The 19,300-nt window shown below is 38.5% G+C and overlaps 1 protein-coding gene across 2 annotated transcripts in view; it reads left to right on the forward strand.

Annotated features, from left to right (window-relative positions):
- LOC122325273 overlaps positions 1-19,300 on the forward strand; it is a 120,095-nt gene that overhangs the window by 66,006 nt on the left and 34,789 nt on the right. For both annotated transcript variants that reach the window (XM_043220263.1, XM_043220256.1), the window contains 3 exons: positions 5,295-5,589; positions 6,838-6,957; positions 11,139-11,306. In XM_043220263.1, coding sequence (XP_043076198.1) covers positions 5,295-5,589; positions 6,838-6,957; positions 11,139-11,306 — 583 coding nt within the window. The remainder of the gene's footprint in view (positions 1-5,294; positions 5,590-6,837; positions 6,958-11,138; positions 11,307-19,300) is intronic.

The following is a 19,300-nucleotide window of genomic DNA, read 5'->3' on the forward strand; positions in this document are numbered from 1 at the left end:
TATGTGTGTAGATGGCCTCTCGGTATCCAGGCCACCGCATTGCTGTTTAGAGCAGTCAAAACCCATTTCACATGATGGCTGAAGTGCCATTTTCTCAAACACTGTTTCTCCCAACTCGAGGGGCGCTAAATAAATCTGCCCAGGAAAACACATTCATTAGGTTAATGCACAGATGCGAAATACATTTTTTTCCCCTCTCCCAATGTTTTATGATTTATTGTGCTGCAGGAATGTGAAATTGAGTATACCCGAATAAGTTATTTAAGTGATTTAGAGGTTGACACTGAATATTTTTTTTTCCCACAGTTCATGATTTATGGTTATTGCAAAAATGTGAAATTGACTATATGAGTATAAGAACATTACTTTATAATATAAGTAATTTAGTTGATTTAGAGGCCTAATGATAATGCCCGTGTATACAAAAGAAGCAGAAAATCTGTCCTTGAAACAGGATGTCTGCCAAGAATTTACATGGCTAATTTGAATGCATATTATGGTCAGCTGGATGCCGCTGCATAAATTAGACCTTTCTGATGCCATTTCATGTATAATTCAGTTGCTTTTTCGAAATGTCTTGTTTTTGAGTCAACTGCCTCTTTGATAAGTCCTTTATTAAGGTGCCGGCCGGGTTCAGCTGTGTAGATATTAGACCTCATTTAGTACCGATATTCTAATCTCGCTAAAGCCAATAATGGTGCGACTGTTTAAAATCATGCTTGTTTTTTTTCTTTCTCTAATGTGGTCAGGCATCTGGTTGGAAGTGTGTGTGTGTGTGTGTGCGCGGCTGTGCATCACGCTGGGTGTCTGTCCTTGAGTCTGCGTGTGTGTGTTCAAGTGTTTGCTTTGAGCCGTGTCGCTACGTCGATGTTATTGGACGTGTAAATCACAAGGAGTGTCGGCGGAGGTCACGGCGATCAGGTCAGTGCCAGGGACAAAAGGACAGGCTCCTCTCATTCTCCATGACTACACAGAGGGGATTCTCAGCGTCTTTCATCATCCCGCCGTCGCCAGCCTTAACGATAGCGGCAGCTTCATTAAGGGCCTCGTTAAGTCCTGTCGTTAAGGCCTGTCGTTAAGGCGGGTCATTAAGGCCCTTCGTTAAGAACCCCGGGCTTGGAACGGCAAACCGCTGGCAGACTTGACTGACCGAGAGCTCAAGGCAGATTTAATGGATGGAATCAGGAATTCCAGAGCCACAACACAGCTACAGCTTCATGGCTGCCACTCTCACTAGAAACCACACGGCAGTCTGGCAATCACGTTGATATCCCAACCGATTTCCAACTGAACATCCATTTTGGACAGTCTGATCATAAACGGTCAGCGCCTAAATACAGGTGTGGGGTGCAAAACGTTTTGTGACTTAGTTAATGGCACATATTTGTCATTAATTTTCACAGAGAGTCATTTAAAACTTTTTTTAAATTAATTAATATTTTTTTATTTAGCAAGGATGCATTCAATCGATGACAATGAAAGGGGAAAGTGTAGGCATAATATTAGAAAAGATTTGAGTTTCAAATAAAATAAAATAAAATACTGTGTTGTCACCATAAATATTAAACATGGATAATAATAAAATGAAATTTCAAAAATAAGCACCAAATTGGCATATAATTGCTGCTGACAGGACATCACAGGAATAAAGTATAATTTCAAATATATTCTGATGCCTTATACAGTATGTGTTTTAAATATACAATTGAATCAGTTATTTTGATATGTAATATGTATTTTTGCTAAGAAATGTCTATATAATATTGAGGAGCAACATAAAATAAAAAAAAAAGACTTTTTAACTGAAGATAGATAGGTAGACAGATTTTTTTGTTCAAAATAGCACGTTTGAAGTATATCTGATAAAATTCGCAAAAAGCAATAATGTGATGAAGTTGAGCCTTTTTGCACTTAAAAAACATTTATTGTTTTCTTGACTTAATAAGTGGCGTATGTAGCCCTGAAATCAAAGACCCTGCAGTGGCTTGTGACAGTGACCAGTTGTCATCAGATAACCCAGAATGGATTTAATACTGGGTATAAACAGAGATTAAGCTGAGGTTTTGACTGTTGGTGGTCATTAAAAATATCAGGGTGCTTTTTGAAGAGTAGGTATGCAACCAGTGTGCCCTGGTCAAATTGGCTTCACTCCATCATGGCCTCCTAATCATCCATATAATTGGCTACTTCACACTGTCACCTCTCCACAGATAACTGGTGTGTGGTGGGAGTTCTGGCACAATAAGGCTGCTGTCGCATTATTCAGGTCGAGGCTGGAAATCCCACCACCATCCCTTGTTCTGCATCCTTTGAGAAAAATTGGTTAATAAAAAGCTATAATAATGTAAACGATTGCTTCAGGAAAATATAATTATTTTATTAAATGTATTACTTGAATTATAGACTAAAGATCCTTGCGCTTTGACTTTTTTCCATTTTTTTACATATTTGTCATCCTGTCCTATTAAAATGCCTGCTACAGATGTAAGAAGCAGAAAATCGATCCTGATCTGAATTTGTTTTATGATGGATGAAGTTTGTGGAGGCAGTGGATAAATGTGATTGACACAGTGTGCAATAAACTTAAGACTAAGGGAGTTATTCAAAAAAGTAAAAATAAAATACGGTATGTAATAATTACAACTACACATGCTGGATGAGGTCAGGCTGCAGTCACATTTTCTAGGAGTGTTGGGTCCTCTTTACAAAAATGAACTAAAGTATTATTTATTTATTCATTTATTTTACCTACCTTTTTTATTATTCTGATTGGCCTTAGGAAAAATATGATTAATTTATAACTTATATTATTTAATATTATTGCTAATTAAGTAATAATAACAATAAAATATGTAACAATATAATGCAACAACTCAACAATTAATAACAAACACTTGTGTATTAATTTAGTAATACATGCTTGATCTTGATCTGTCAGTCCAACTCTGCAGAATATAGTACAATTTCAGTCTGTGCAAAGCATTAGCATGGCATTTTAAAATTATAGCTTTAGTATGACTGTATCTGAACTTTTAAACTACATATGAACATACTGAGAAAAGCTCTGTGATGCAGATAGCTGAGTAGAAACGCCTACCAGTAACCAACAGTACGGTGACCTGGAGACCTCAATGTGAGAACCCTTTGACATGGAAAAACTGTTTTATCGCTTGCCAACTTGTTGCATTTGGCCTGGCTATCAGACACAGTAACGTGTGTATCACTGAAGAAAATGTGCCTTCTTACAGTTTTCCTCATCACTGGCCACAAAGTGTCAGGACATTCTTTGGGGATTTACATCTACACAACCACATGTTTTGTCCCAAAATTCAATCTAGAAAAGCCAATGAATATTCTTATTCCAAAAAATCTCCATTTTGATTCTGTTGAGGGAACGCACTCAGCTCTTTCCACACTCGAATGCCTGCAAACATAGGACACGCTCCCATTTGTCTTCCAAACTTGCTGTGTGGCACTTTTTGTTGAAGTTGTGCTGTTATGGGGTCTTTTTAAGCAGCCGTATTCTGGCCACGTAGAAGCGGTAATGAGGATGAATGCTGATGCGTTCTCCACACTCTTCCCTCTGAGCGTCACACGCTCCCTATGCAGCCCAGGCTTTGCTCGCTGCATGAAGGCTCCTTAGACGTAGACTGCCGCTGATCCGGTAACCAGACTCGGTAACAATCAATGCCCAGAGTACGAGCGCTTCATGCAAGGCTGTGTGATCATTACCGCCCATCTGTACTGTCTGCAAATGAGCCCCTGAAGTCCTCATCTGTCAAAGTGGAGTCTATATTTCAAGATTAATTTTTAGTTTGATACTGTTTTTGCTTTAGGCTTCTCTGTATACTCAGTGCTAGGTAGTAACCAATTACATATAATCTGGATTGCATAATTGTATTTAAAAAATAAAGTAGTTGCCATTTAAATCTATTACATTTTAAAATGTTCATAATCAGATTAGAGTTACTTTTTTTTAAGGGGAAATTATTTTTAAGAAAATAAATTTACTTGTTCATGATTAATGCTGGTTAGTGGTCAAATTATGTACAAGTAAACGAATGAAATAGTCCTTTTTATTTTTATGTTATTGTATGTTATTATGTTATTATTCATCTTATATACAATTTTTTTATGATTTAATTTTAGCTGTACATTATATTCACAACCCCCATTTAGCTCATGAACCTTGACATAATGTTTAATGGACTTAATCTTGTTAATGAGAACAAAAGGAATATATTATTATTTTATTTTTATATAAATATCCAAAACCAAACATAGTGGCAAAGAATGAATTTGCATTTTCATCCAGACAAATTTAAAAATCAAGTTTTCCCAAGTCTGCATGAAATACGTAGGCAATATGCTTCTTGACATCAACATGAAACAACTTGAGACTAATTTCAGTGATTCAGACTCAACTCCTTCTTTTGAGAGACTATAACTTTATACATGCTGCACTTTCAAAATGGAAACCTGCAGGATATTTTCATTCACTCAGAGCTGCCATCACAAGGGTGTTTTTAAAAATACATAACAGTGGCAATTTAAACTAAATTAAGTTCTCTTTGATTTATTAATGCGCTTAAACTGTCAAATACACACGTTTATGTCAAAAACTTATGTGAACCTCAAAAACAGGTTTTATCTGTGAAGGTTAAACGCTGGGAAAGAAACTGCATGTTTATATTAGATCCGTGTGGCAGGAGCATAATGTATAGTAAATAAATCAATAAATCCACTGTTCTCTTGTCTCCTCTGAGGTTTGACTCTAAGTAGTGTTCTGTGCTTATCAGTGTAGCCAGAGATAAAACAGTTAGCATGCTTTGCTCAAACTTTTGCCATGGCGTTAAAACTGCTTTTCCATTGTTGCTTGTGAAACATAATGAGGGCGGCCGTAGGTTGAAACTCGCAGATTAAGAGGCGATAATATTATAATAAGATCCCCTTTCTATGATACAAGCTTGCAGAGAAAGGCTTACCGGAAAAGAAATACTGGGTTCTTCTTTTTCAAAGTTTCTGGGATGGATGCAATAGGCACCCGACTATAAACAAAGTCTGGTTTTCATGATAAATCGGTTGTGGCAGATGAGTTGGCTTACAAGTAATCTAAAATTAATTAAAAAGTAAATAGTATAACATAAAATGTGTATAATAAGGGATAACGTTACTAATTTGGAGTCACTAATGGACTATAATCTACCCAGCACTGTGCATACAGTATATTAGTCCTTCTGAACCTTTCAGGCTCTTGTAATCTCAACCTTTCCCTCTCTTTTTCTCCTCATCAGCTTCACACTGACATGGACAGAGGTGATGGACGCACTAGATACGTGCTGCGGGGTGAGGGGGCGGGGTCAGTGTTCGTGATTGACGAGAAGACGGGCAACATCCACGTAACCAAGCCCTTGGACCGGGAGGAGAAGGACGAATACCGGCTGATTGCCACAGCAACAGACAGTCAGACAGAGCGTGCCCTGGAGCCCTCCTCCCAGTTCATCATTAGAGTGCAGGATATCAACGACAACCCACCTGTCTTCGAGGAAGGACCCTACAGCGCCGCAGTACCCGAGATGGCAAACATAGGTAGCGGAAGACAACATATGCTCATCCCCGCTAGCACGTTTTCTTAGTGAATGTCAATGATTTTTGAATAATGCAGGATTCATGCTGTCCCAAAAATCATCGGATGAAAAGCCCAGGAAAATGCTGCCTATAATTTACGCCGTTTAAATGTTAATGACGCTCATTCGGTGAAATAACCTCTCACGTTTATCGATGTTACGTCCGTTTGAGGCGGTCTCAAAATATTACCCCTAGACAGTCGTGCGTGTTTTGTTTTGCCTGAAATGGGTTTAATTAATATCAAAAGATCCCAACTGCAAACAAGAAATATTCTGCGCTGCGTCTGAATGCTCGAACCCTTGCTGAGGTAAACGAAACCAGAGCGCCATTCAAATCGAATTTTCCATCAGTGTGAATGCGTTATCAGTCTAAATTGTGGCGTGTTTTTTAAGTTCCACTCAGATTGAATATGAATAGATTTCTCTGAGCCGGTGCGTGTTGCGTCAACCCAGCAGTCATGTCTGTTTTTTGATCTGCCTATCTGATCGTTCGTTTACAGTGACAATCTCTCTCTCGCTCGCGCTCATTCTCCTACTGTCTTCTATTTGCCGCTTCTTAACTACCTGCGAAAGATCTGTAATCAGACGGCACCCTCCCCTCAGCCCACAAGCTCTCATGGTGACACTGTCAGGCCTTTGATGTCTGAAAACAGCAACAGCTGCTCCCACAAATCCCCCCCGTCCCTCTGAGCTTGTCAGCCGCTGCCCCATGGGAAACGTAGTTCTCTTTCCATTGTACATATATATGTTCGTTTCAAACTGCTTCGGTCCTTCGCGTGAAGCTCTTTGATTTATTTGGTTGGAAAAAAGTCCATATCTGTCAGGAGCGAAAGAGAGATTCGAGACGTGAGGGAGTCGAGGGAACAGGGGAGTGTGGCCACAGAAACAGGCATAGAGATTGAGAGAGGGAGCAAATGGGGAATTGGAGAAGGAGATGAAGAGAAATGAAGTGAGACAGACAGAGGCGCGAATGAAAGAAGGTGTGCGGCTGGGGAGAAGAGAAAGTGAATACTGTATTTGTCACACTGCAGCAGGAGGGAGAGGGAGAGGAGAGAAGGGGAGAATCTGTCAGCCTTTATATGGCTTTCTTCATGTAATGTGCTTGTCCTGTGATGACCTGTGCTCATATGTGCCATATTGATCATCTCTTATTGTCTTTTTTGCCCTCTTGCTTACTGTGTCTCTCTCGCTTTCTGAAACTCTTCCTCAGGGACCTCCATCATTCAGGTGACGGCTTCAGATGCAGATGATCCCACCTACGGGAATAGCGCACGGCTGGTGTACACGCTTGTTCAGGGGCAGCCACACTTCTCGGTGGACGCTCAGACAGGTGGGTTGTTCTTTTCCCAGGAAATGTTTCTTATTAAAACGACTGGTCGCCATCTGAAGCTAAGCAGGGTTGAGCCTGTTTAGTACCTAGGTGGGAGAGCTCTGCATTGGGTGCTCAACCTGTGGTCTGCATGGGTCCTAGTGCTCCAGTATAGTGTTAGGGCGCACTATACTGTCACTAAGCACAATAAGAGTAGAGGTGTGACTTTGACATTTTTTCCAAATTTGCCTATTGGCTTCTGACCTTCACAGGCTACTAACCATCCCCTATTTTCTGACTGTCTTCATCACTCTGTCACCTCTCCATCAATAAACAGGTGTGTGGTGCACCTTCTGTCGCATCATCCAGGTGGATGCAGCACATTGGTGGTGGATGAGGAGACCCCACACAATGTAAATGTTCTTTTAGTGCCTAGAAAAGTGCTGCATATATATGTAATGAATTATTAATTAAAACCAACCATTTTGCAGTACTTGCTTTCTTAATACTTTTAAATAATTTAATATTAAATTTTATTTACTTGTTTCCGACCAAAGCTTTCTATCTTAAAGGGTTAGTTGAGTTCACTCAAAAATTTAAATTTTGTCATCAATTATTCACCTTCATGGCATTCCAAACCCATAAGATTTTATTCATCTTCAAAACACTAATGAAGATATTTTTAATGAAACTTGATAGAATTCTGTCTCTCCACTGAATTTCCAATTTCCCTAAAACTTTTACGCTTCAAAACAAAAAAAACCAAAAGGAAGTAGTTTAACATATTTTTTTGGAATGTACTGTGAATTATGTTCCTATTCCTATAAAAAATGTTTTACATACATTTTTATAGTGTTTATAATGTTTGTAAACACTTAATTTTATTTACTTGTATTTTACATTCTTTTGGCATGTATTTGTGTTTTCCTCTCTCTCTCAATGATGCAATTTTAATAAGGTACAAGCTATTTTCTAGAAAATAAAGTAATCTAAGTCTTCTGAAGAGACGTGATTGCTTTACATGATGAACAGATTTAATTTAGCCTTTTATTCTATTTATGAACATTGATCAACACATACATAGAGCACATCAAATATGGTGAATGGCATGAGAGTGAGTTGTTTATTTATCATTTTTGGGTGTGTTTTATTTATTACATGAAAGAAACATAATAAAATGATTACAAATTTTACAAATGTTACCATTGTGACATCATTTCCAGCATTACCTACAATTTTGCCCCATTAAAGCTGTTTCAAAAATGACTTTCTGTACTTTGTTACTTAGGAGACAAATGTGTAAGTGAAAAACAAGCTTGACATGAGATTTGAGACATGCAATGTGTCAAGATTAATTATCACCTGTTAAATTAGCACAATTACTTTATTGTGTGTGATTTCACTTATAACCAGTAAGTTCGCCAAGTTATGCAAAAACAGTGATACTTATTAACTCTATTTAGGAAAGTATTTAACACCTTAAACCAACACTAACCACCTTAAACTAATGATCCTTTCAGAACTATAGTGCAGGTTTTTGACGTGTGCCATAGTGTTGATGTTTGATTTGCTTCCCTCATCTTTTCACCATCATTTTGTCTCTACTGTACTGTCAAAAAAGTGTCAAAAAGGGCTCTTACTGCAAAGTCTGCAATAACACCAACACAGTAACTGTATAGATACCACTAGCATGATGATATCTAAAACATTTATGAGAAACTGTTTGAAGAACAACTTCAAGTGTTTGTCTCAGTGACAACATGGAGAACATCACTCAAAGTTCTTGACTTGTCCATCAAGTGTGAAAGACTGGGTGAGAATCAAGTGCAGTCCGTGAAAAATTACAATGCTTTTGTGAAATAGAGAGCGTTCAGTTTCATGTTATACTGTCTTTAGGCCGGTCTCAGTCCCTGGTCAGCCATTAGCGCCACATTCTCTCTCTTCAAAGCCATGATCATTTCCTTAAGTTCCCCCTTACTCTGCCATCCCTTCATCCCTCTGGTTCTTTCCTTCTTCCTATTTTCCTGGTTCTTCCCTCCCTCTCTTCAATGCTCGTTAATCCGGACTGACTTGGCAGAAATGTATTCATAACGCTTGAGCTGCACTTCTAACAAATGCTGCAAACACTAACTCAAATCACACTTCTGAAGGCTGCGGAAAACAGAAAAAGGTTTCAAAGTGGAGCGCCACCGCAGGTTTGTGAACTGTTCAAGGAATAGTTAAATTCTGTCATCTTTTACTCATATTCTTGTCATTCCAGACATGTATGCTGTTATATTTTCAGTGGAAAACACAATCGAATGTGTTAAAGAATCTCTGTGCAGCTCTTGCTATACAATAACACTTCAGTAAGCAAACTCAAAAAAACACACCATAAAAGCAGCAAAAAAAGTTGTTCATATGTCTTGTGCATCATATTCAGAGTCTTCTGAAGTCATGTGATAGCTTTGCAAGAGATTTGCAAGTCATTATTCATTGAATGCAACTAAAAATTACATCTAGTTTGCATCTGCTTCCAAATTCAATGATGATTCCAACGTTTTTAATTGATGATAAATAGTCCTTGAGGCTTACTTTATATTCAGCATTTAAGTTGTAAATGCCTTTCGTCTCTAGGAGCAAAATATGTTTATCGTTTCATTGTGTGAAGCAACATTCTTGCAATCTGTTGATTTAAATGTTTCTCACAAAGTTGACTTCATGTCATATGTACTAGTTTTATCATATATTTAGGGCTCTTTTTGGTGGCATTATATACACTACCATCCACAAGTTTAGGGTTATTGATAAAAGGTGGCATTAAATTGTTTACAAGTGACAGTAAACAAACATCTATATTTCAAATAAATGCTTTTTAACTTCCTATTCATCAAGGAATGCTAAATCACAGTTTCCACAAAAGTATTAAGGAGCACAGATGCTTTCTCTACATTTGATAATGATATATATTTCTTAAGTGGGAATTCAGCATAGTTGAATGATTTCATGTGACACCGGACTGGAGTAATGGCTGCTGAAGATTCAGAGTTGCCATCACAGGAATGTATTACAATTTAAAGCATATTAAAATAGATGTAAGTTATTTTATATATAGGTTATTTGAAATTTGAATAATATTTCTCATTATTTACTGTACGATAAAATAAATGCAGCCTTGCTGAGCCCAAGAGACTTCTTTCAAAAGCATAAAAAATCTTATCGACCCCAAACGTTTGAGAGGTAGTGTAGCTGTATAAAGTGTCTTAAAATATCTCCACAGAATAAAATAACAGCATATGGGTTCGGAACGACGTGAGGTTGAGTAAATGATGACAGAATTTTTGAGTGAACTTTTCCTTTAAATGGCAATCTTAAATGACACAACGGTCCGGCTCTGCGCTCTGCCTCTGTGCCTGTCGGTGGGTCTGGTTTGTGACCTGGAGGCTTGTGAGAGACTTTTATTCAGGGTTACAGGGGGGCTGTAGTCATTTGAAAAATCACTCCTGCTTCTTTGTGCTGTAGAGTGGAATTGGCAGAAGTGAAGAGAGCACAGTGCGGTTCTACACACGGTGGGACTGTGTGGCCAATCTCTATGTGTGAGCGTAAGGGTTGCGAAGAGAATGATGGGTATTTGTGTGTATGACAGGCTAGAAAGAATGAAGCAGAGAGAAGGGGTGAGAGAGTGAAAGATGAATTTTACTGCTCGCACGGATCCATTGTGCGAATGTTTGTGTAGAAGTCTGTGCATTGTGTCTCTGTCTATGTGGATAATGGACTTCCTTCGTGTTTTGATTCCATTTGGCCGTCTAATGAAACCTAATTAATTTTGTTGACATTTGTGGACCCCACGCTGATATGAATGAGAGGGCTTTTTCTCCTGGAGGTTTGTGAATGCTAATCAAGGATATTAACCTAATTCTGTCCTATATGCATTGCCTGGCATTCTTTTTTACTCATTAGTTGGAATTAGCATTCAGAGCCATAGCTCTCTGAAAGGTCTCTTCCAATCTACAGCGTGTATCCACAGTTAAACTTCCTTGTGACATTTTAATAAACCTCTATTGTAGACTGTTGTCCTACAGTAGGAGTTTCGCGCTGGTGACCTTGTCCGCTGAGACGCGTTTCTACAAGTTTAGGGTCAGAGAACACATGGAAATGATTTGATTCAAGGAGATGATTGAATTTGTGATGTGCTTCTCTCTTTGTCGCTCTTTCCCCCTCAGGCATCCTGCGTACTGCGGTTCCAGATCTAGATAGAGAAGCGCAGGATCAGTATCTAGTCGTGCTGCAAGCTAAAGACATGGGCGGCCATCTTGGTGGCCTGTCAGGAACGACAACGGTTACTGTTAGATTGACGGATGTCAACGACAACCCTCCGCACTTCATACAAAGTGAGTAACTTTCCACATCATGCATCTATGCATAATACGTTGCAAAAATGTTACCAGTTAAATTTTGACTGGTTACTTTATCTTCACTTATTCATTTCTTGGGGAAGTTCATTTAAGCCAGATTTAATGCAAGTACAGAACTAGTAAGTCATTATGATATATTTAAATATATTTAAATAAAGCCTAATTGTGTATCTAGCTGACTTGAACATACCCATCCTAATGGTGCTGGTTTCCTTTGCATTGAAGCAATAGCAAAGAGATAACAAATTACTGAAGTCTCACACCGTGTCTACACAAAATACAATAGAACCCATTATAATCAGTGATTCTGTGTACACTGGATGCAGCACAGCATGACAAATCCTGATTGCAAACTGATGCTTCATTCTATTTATGACATACTGACACAAAACACAAAGTTATTCGCAATGGTTGCTTTGTCATTTCCAGTGTGGACAACCTCAGGTGTTCTTTTTTGTTGGCTAGTAGAATTTATGAATGGCTAGTGAGTGAAAAAGTTAGTTTTAAACCCTGGTTAAATTACTGTACTTTAAAAGCCTCCTCTTTCATAAAAAAGAGTGAAGTATATCCCATAAAACCCAGAAGAGAATAATTTTTTTGATTTATGGGTTTCCACTGGAGTTTTGAAGAGTTTTAGAATCATAGATTTTGGTTTAGGAGTGAAATAAGGTCTAAACTGACTTTCACATTTTGATCTACAACAATCTACAACATAAATTAAACAAAGACACGCACAATGTATTTATTCAGCACAAAATTCACATTTAAAGTGATTTCTGAAGGATGTAACATGAGGACTAAATGAATTACTATAATGAGTAATGACTGCTAAAAATGCTGCTGGAAAAGTGCTATTCTAAAAACACTTGACAAACTGATGACAAATCATATCACACTTTCATAGCAACTTTTAATAATTTAAAATAGATACTGAAATCTTACAACATGGATCTTCTTTAGGTTTTAATGGGGTTTATTTATTTAGCTGTTAAGGTTTCATTTATAGTTAGGTTTAGGTTTTCATTATTTTTGTGTGTATGTGTCTGTGAATTTTCCAAAAATGTGTGTGAATTCCATCAGCTTTTCATGAGACTGAATTGTCAGGTTAATATTCTAGATTGGCCTTCAATTTATCATCATGACTTAAAAGCTTGCCATTAGTGAGATCCTGCATGACTAATTTCAAGTACAACCCATATTATGATTTTTTAATACTTCAGTATTTTTAGGGATACTGTGGTTACCATGGTAAATTTAAATGAAAGGGGTTCAGCAGTCTATGGTATTCACAAATATTGGCACAGTAGTTAACCTGAAAAAAATCTGAAATGACACTTTCTGCCCAAAAAGTTTCTGGTTTAGAGTTTAGTGCCTGTGTAACTTGTTTATTGGACACAGTTTGAATCACTGTTACTTTTTCCCATCCCTTTCCTAATGTTTCCATCAATAAGAGTGGCAAAATCCCAGAACATTAGATTTATATTACTTTGTTCTCCTAAATGAGTTTTACAATTGTGTATAAAACATGCTTGGGGCATATAAACCAGCTATTTCCAAGAATGGGTGACAGGAGGGCTAGAGTTAGAGGTTGGTTACAGAAAAGAGCCTTATCTAGTTCTCATCATCTGCTGTTTAACTGTCCCTGCATAGGGTCCGTAACACTATCAAACGCAGCCTCCCTCCAGTTCTGCTCAATTACATACCAGCCCTTTATTAGTACGGTCAAAGCAGGGCCCCTGCTCTCCCAGCATCAGCTCTGCCCTTCACATTCTCATGTTTTTTTACCGAGGTGAGCTGGGGTGAGATTATCTGAAGACGTGTGGGGAAAATATATCAAAGTCTCACCCAGGTAGACGTTAAGGTTCACTGAGCAAGGTTGGGTAAATCTCCTCGTATTTGGAAGCCGATTTAGAAATCTCTCCGAGAGTTCACTTCAGATAAAAGCAAACAAATTACAGGCGTTTTGGGAGCTGTTTTGACCGTCGCAATTACGTTTGAAGAATGTTGCAGGCAGTGCCGAGGCTGATGCATCCCTCAGTATAATAGATGCAGACTCAGGTGCAGGGGGAGTTTAGCTGGTTTATGTAGTTTTAACAGCCCAGGCTGCCGTGTTGGGCATCCAAGAGGAGCAGAGCAGTGCACTATGCCCATGATGGATGGCTGGGTAGATTGTTTGACGGATGACTACATAGGTACGCCTGTTAAGATCAGTGTCTTTTTTATGAGGCGACGAGATAAGAAGCAACGATACTGAAAAGGTTTCATCATAAATATTACTAATTTATTTCCCTGGAGTGTCTGCTGGTTACAGATGAAGAGCGAAAGTACAAAAGAGAAGGAGAAGGGAAACGAGAAGATTGAGGAAGACGAAAAAAGCTAAGATGGCAAAAGAAGCGAGGGACTTTAAGAATAGAGGAACTAAATGATAATCACCGTAATTTGTCCACAGGCAGAGCAAAAAAGCAAAGAAAAAAGCCTGACAGAGAGATGGGAAGGAAAGGAGAGGTGATGGTGACACAAGAATAGGGACAGCTTAACTCTGCCCCGAGAATGGAATCAATTTTATTTATGGGAGTGTGTGGCTGCCTGTGTGTGTGTGTGTGTGTGTGTGTGTGTGTGTCTATGCTCCCACTCACACCTTTAAATCATCTGTTACATCCTGTATGCACTGGAAGCTTTGAAGCTGCTCTTCAACAGTGTTCTGTGCTAATCAGCTCACAGTGAAGTCATGAAACAGTTGAATTAATTGTTGTATTACATTATTGATTTGTTTTTGCCAATCTAACTGACCCTAAACTTTTAAACGGTAGTGTAGCTAAAGAATAAAGCTACACCACTGTTTAAAAGTTTGGCAACAGTATTTTTGGTGTTGTTGAAGAAATAATTAAAGTACCCCTATTATGGATTTTTGAAAATTACCTTCCATGTAGTGTAACAAAGCTGAATATAAAAGGTGAATGAAAACATCTCGCAAAGTTGTAAATCTGAAAGAAAGAGTCGAGTCTGAATCATTGAAACGAGTTGTTTTTGAAACAAATGCAATTTCATTCTTTGCCACTAGGTTTCGGGGCAGTAAAAGTAGCTGTTTCTCTGGTAACGGCTGTACACAAAACAGCACTGAGCTCACAAATGCTGTTTTATCAGGCATTACTGGCATGGTGAAATGGAAATGAAATCAGCCAATCACCACAGATTAGTGTAACGCAAAGGAGGGGTTTGGAAAATTGAACAGCTGAGAATCGTTTGGCAGTTGTTGAGCAAATATGGTAAAAATAACTGTGCATTATAAGACAATAAAAGTGTGGAATTACCATGCAATTTGGCTACTTTAACGCTCTTTCATGTCTGCATGTTGAAGAGTCTCCAACAAATACAGCCCCTGGAATTTAACTTTTTTTTTAGGGAAAAAACTTGTACTTGTAATGTAATGTAATGTGATTGGGCTAGTTTTCAGTAGCAATTGGCAACCCTACCCAAAAACAAAATATAAAAATATCATAACCCATAATAGGGGCGCTTAATTTTTATTTAAATGCAATGCATTAAATTGATATTAAATATTATATTGTAACAGTATAGTTACTTTAATTATATTTCAGGATATTATTGTTATTCTGTTACTGTATTATACATATGACCATATTTTAATCAAATAAATGCAGCCTTGGTGAGCATTAGAGATTTCTTGAAAAACAATCTTACCTGCCCTAATTTTTTAATTGTAGTGTATATGAGTAAAAACAATAGCTGATTTAAAATCTGTCACTTTTTTTTAAATAAAAAATCGCAAGTTGTCATTGATCACAATATATTATTTTCACAGAATAAAAACATAATTTTATTTCAGGCAGACAGTGAAAAGGCAGACTGTGACTGGAGCATCTGCATAGTACAGTCAGCTTCATTTATTATACTGGGAATAATTTCATTTTGATGCGTCATGCATGAAATGAATAAATGACATTTATTTAATGCAGAAACATAACAGAAGTATAATATTTTAATTCATTTTTTCAAATGATTTATTTTATTTGTATTTATATTTATTTTTATGAATAGTTTTAAATTAAATTGCATTCATATTTTTAAACAAAATTAATACATGTATTATTTTTTATCATATTAATAATTTCATTTATTTTTTATTTAATGACAACTGAAACTTAAGATTCACAGTTTATTCTAATCAATCTTTGGTTCCTCAAAATTGGCTTTGGAATTGTCCGATTATGAGTCATGACTGATTTAATTAGTCATTAAAATGATAGAAGATGGTACTGTGTTATTGTTTTGTTAAAAACTATTTCCATAAAACTGTGTAGTCTGTTTAACCACATTAAACTTGTGAGTTCAAAATTACATATATATTTTTTATTTTCAGATCAGAGCAGGAAAAACAGGATTAGAGTAGCTCTGCAGTGCGTCAAAAATAGAAAAGGGTGTTCTTCAACTTGCGGGGCGATGCAACCGACGCTGTCATTGATTATAATGGGAGCGATTATGCTTTGCCGCTCGTGTCCAGTGTAGACACTATGTTATTCCATCTGTCTGTTCTCATATGTCTTCCCCCCTTCTCTCTCTCTCTCTCCATCTCTCACACATGCCATTTACACACTCACCGACCGACTCATGAGAGGAAACTCACGTGCGTGCTCACAGGAATACACATCAGCTTCTGTGTCGCACGCACATACACATTCATGTCACATACCCGCCGCGTTCGACAGTTCATCAGACTGAGGGAGAGAGGACGGCTGGAGATGGAGAAACTCAGAGGTGACAGGCTTTGTCATCAACCCCTAAGGGCTAATTTTCATTCAGCATCCTTCCCTCTCTCTCTTTGGCTTTCCAAGCATCTCCTTGATATGTGAATTTCTTTCCTCGACCCTCTCCAACCCTCCTCGCCCTTCTGCCCTCAGCTGGCATTGCTTTTAAAGTCTCTGCAGTGGTCAGCGGCACAGACCGATGATAAAATAGCGTTCACCAGAACACTAACTATGTGCTTTCAGCAGATCATAAAGCCCATTTATTTACACTCTCATCAAAGCATAAAGCTCATTTAGCCTTCTAGCTATGCATTATGGAATCATGCAGTGTCAAGTTCAACAGGCGATTAGAACCAATGCATATATTCTCTTGAGTATAATAGCAATAAAACGCCACAGTTTGGATGTAACTAAGATGCAGCCTATAAACTCATCTCAGCCTCTGCTGGAACCCATTTTGAAAGTAAAGGATGCGTAAAATGTAAAGAATTAGTTGCTTGGCGTCTCAGCAATGTGTCTGATGTTGAAAGCAAGAGGTTTGATATGCATCCCTTGTGACTTCTCCCAATCAATTCACATGTGTAGGAGTGCTTTAAGCGTTTTCTCTCTTGGTAGTCAGATATGGGCTTTTGGGGTCTGAACACTCAATTAAAAATGAAAGTACCTTCACAATTAATTCTATTCAGTGTGGCCTCCCACCAGCAGCGAGAGTCTTCGGCTATTTGTATTCACAGGCCTCATCCAATCCCGTAAGGTTATATATCTGTGTTTTCGGCGCGCATGAAGCGATAAAGACGCGGAATGCGTGTCTGAATCCGTAAAGATGCGTCCCTGGGGTGACTTCTCCGAGCGTGAAGGAGGGATGAAGGAAGGAAGGGGATGAGAGGAGCACTAACAGCCTCATCTTGGCCGTACCAGTCTGCTGTAATCACACAGACTCGTTTTCATCTCACGCTGCGCTCAGAAACACAGAAGATGTGGTTTCTTGGTATGCCGGCGTTCTCGCGGCTTCTTATCTGTGACGCGTGGCCTGGTCTTTGTCCATTTCCTCCAGACTGTTTGCCGGAGAGGTGCTCAGCCATGTGTTCTGATCGGATAATTTGTTGACTGATTCGGCTGATTGGGTCTGGTATGAATAAGGCAAGCAGGCAAAGCGCTTCTGACTCGCTGGCTGCCTGTGGGGTCTCCTACGGGGGCTATAGATAGCAGTGGGGCATGAAAACGTCTCTGAAATCGTTCCGTCGTATCACAACGCCCAATTAGAGCTGGGATTGGATGGTCCCCGGTTCCACATGAGGCACTGGTAGCACTGTGGTCATTTGTGGTGATGACTGCATCTTTGCGGCTCCTGCTTACACTTTACGCTCAGGTCTGAGTGCAGGGTATTCGAGGTGAAATGTCAAAGACATCCGTGAAACTGTATGCGGTTTGAATGTCATTAATGAGAGAAAGATATAGTAGAGTAGCACTGCAAATCCTTTTTGAGGTTTCAATCACTAGCAATATGACAGATCAAAAAGACCTGCTGACTATCCAGTCTTTTCTCAAGAGGCCAAATTATCTGTAAAAGAACCTTTGCTTTTTTTTTCTTGTGCAGTACTAAGCTCTCTGCATCAGTGGTTCTCAGCTGGTTTTGCTACAGGACTCTGATTTTCAAGTTTAGTTTAGGCTGCTAGGAGGCCTGCTAAAAAAGTTTTGAGAAAAGCAGTTTTAAAAGAAAGGTAAATAAATATAAAATATAATTTGACATTATTACATTGTTTCTAAGAACTGTTGTTTTGGCACTTTAATGTCAGATATAAATGTACATGTCAGTATAATATTTCTTTAGTTTAGTTGTATTTATTTTTTAAATGAAAATATTGTTTTTTTATTTTTGTATGTTTGTGTATTTTTATTTTACATTTTTTACAACTATTTATAATAATTTCACGTTTATAAAATGTTTTACATTTAAACATCTATAAATTAAAATATATACAGTATCTCCTTTTATATTTCACTTTCAAGAGAATCATAGTTGGGTTCCATGGCGTTTTGCTTTGGTTAGACTTGGCTTCAGTTTAGTTTAGCTTTTGAGGAAGAGCATCATATGTCCAACATCATATGTCATGCACCGGCCCAAATATTTTTATGTCTTAACAAACAGATATAAGAAGCATTTTTAAAAGCTGATAAGCCTATCCTTTTTGTTGTTTCGATTATGCATGTTTATGTGGTGATTTGAGTTTTATTATTTGCATACGGCATTGTTCTTTTGCTAGGAAATCTAGCCTTATAGAAATTTGAATCTGAAGCTTTTGAATCTGACACAGGGGTGACAAAACTGAGCAGATGGACAGCGATACGAGCTGTAGGGAAACTTTTTAGGTGAGTGTTGGTCCATTGTGTGAGTTTTTGAGGAATAACCCAGAGCCAAACGTCAGTGATGGAATCAATCAGGAGGTTGGCCGTTGTTCTATCGGCGACAGTGAGAGTGGAGTGGGGGAAAAATGGTCAACGATTTCGCTTTTCTTGTCATCTACCCTGGCAGTGTGCCTTCACGCAGAATAATAGGAGTTAGAGCCATTCTTCTTGTATGGAGGCAGAGAACGAGCGATGTGGAGGGGGTAGGTAAGAGGGAAGTGATTTCCATGCTAATGGGAATGTTCCCGGCAGGGCTTTCTGTCTGCGCCTATGTCTCTATGATGAATGCAGCCGTCGGACTGCCAGCGCAACGGGGGTCTCGCACCAAACCACGAACTCGCAACTTCCTCTCTCACGCACGACGAGAAAAAGAAAGTGAAGTGGGCGCTCGCATAGAACTGAAAGACGGACTCTAGCTCAGGCCGCATAAACTAGCAAATTCATGGCTTATATCTTTGAAGTTTTGCCATTCGCGTTCTAGACACTGGACTGTGCATTGACGTCTTTTATTATTTACCATGCCATATATACGTGATGGTGAGTAATTGGACAGTGAAGTATTTGAAAGAAACGTTGCTCAGGGCAAGGTCTATTTTAGATTACGGGCACGTTAAATCACAGGACGGATTTAGTTATACGGCACAATGTGCCAGGGCTCTTTGAGGGCATTGTTGATGGAGGTCAGCATATGGTGATCTAATTCCAGCGGTTAAGGAGTGAGCGTCAGTCCAACCTGGGCTATTTAAATGCAGTCTTGGCCACGTCAGATGACCTGGGAGAGCCAGACGCAGCCTGACA

This window comes from Puntigrus tetrazona, chromosome 2 (assembly GCF_018831695.1).
Source record: "Puntigrus tetrazona isolate hp1 chromosome 2, ASM1883169v1, whole genome shotgun sequence".
Lineage (NCBI taxonomy): Eukaryota > Metazoa > Chordata > Actinopteri > Cypriniformes > Cyprinidae > Puntigrus > Puntigrus tetrazona.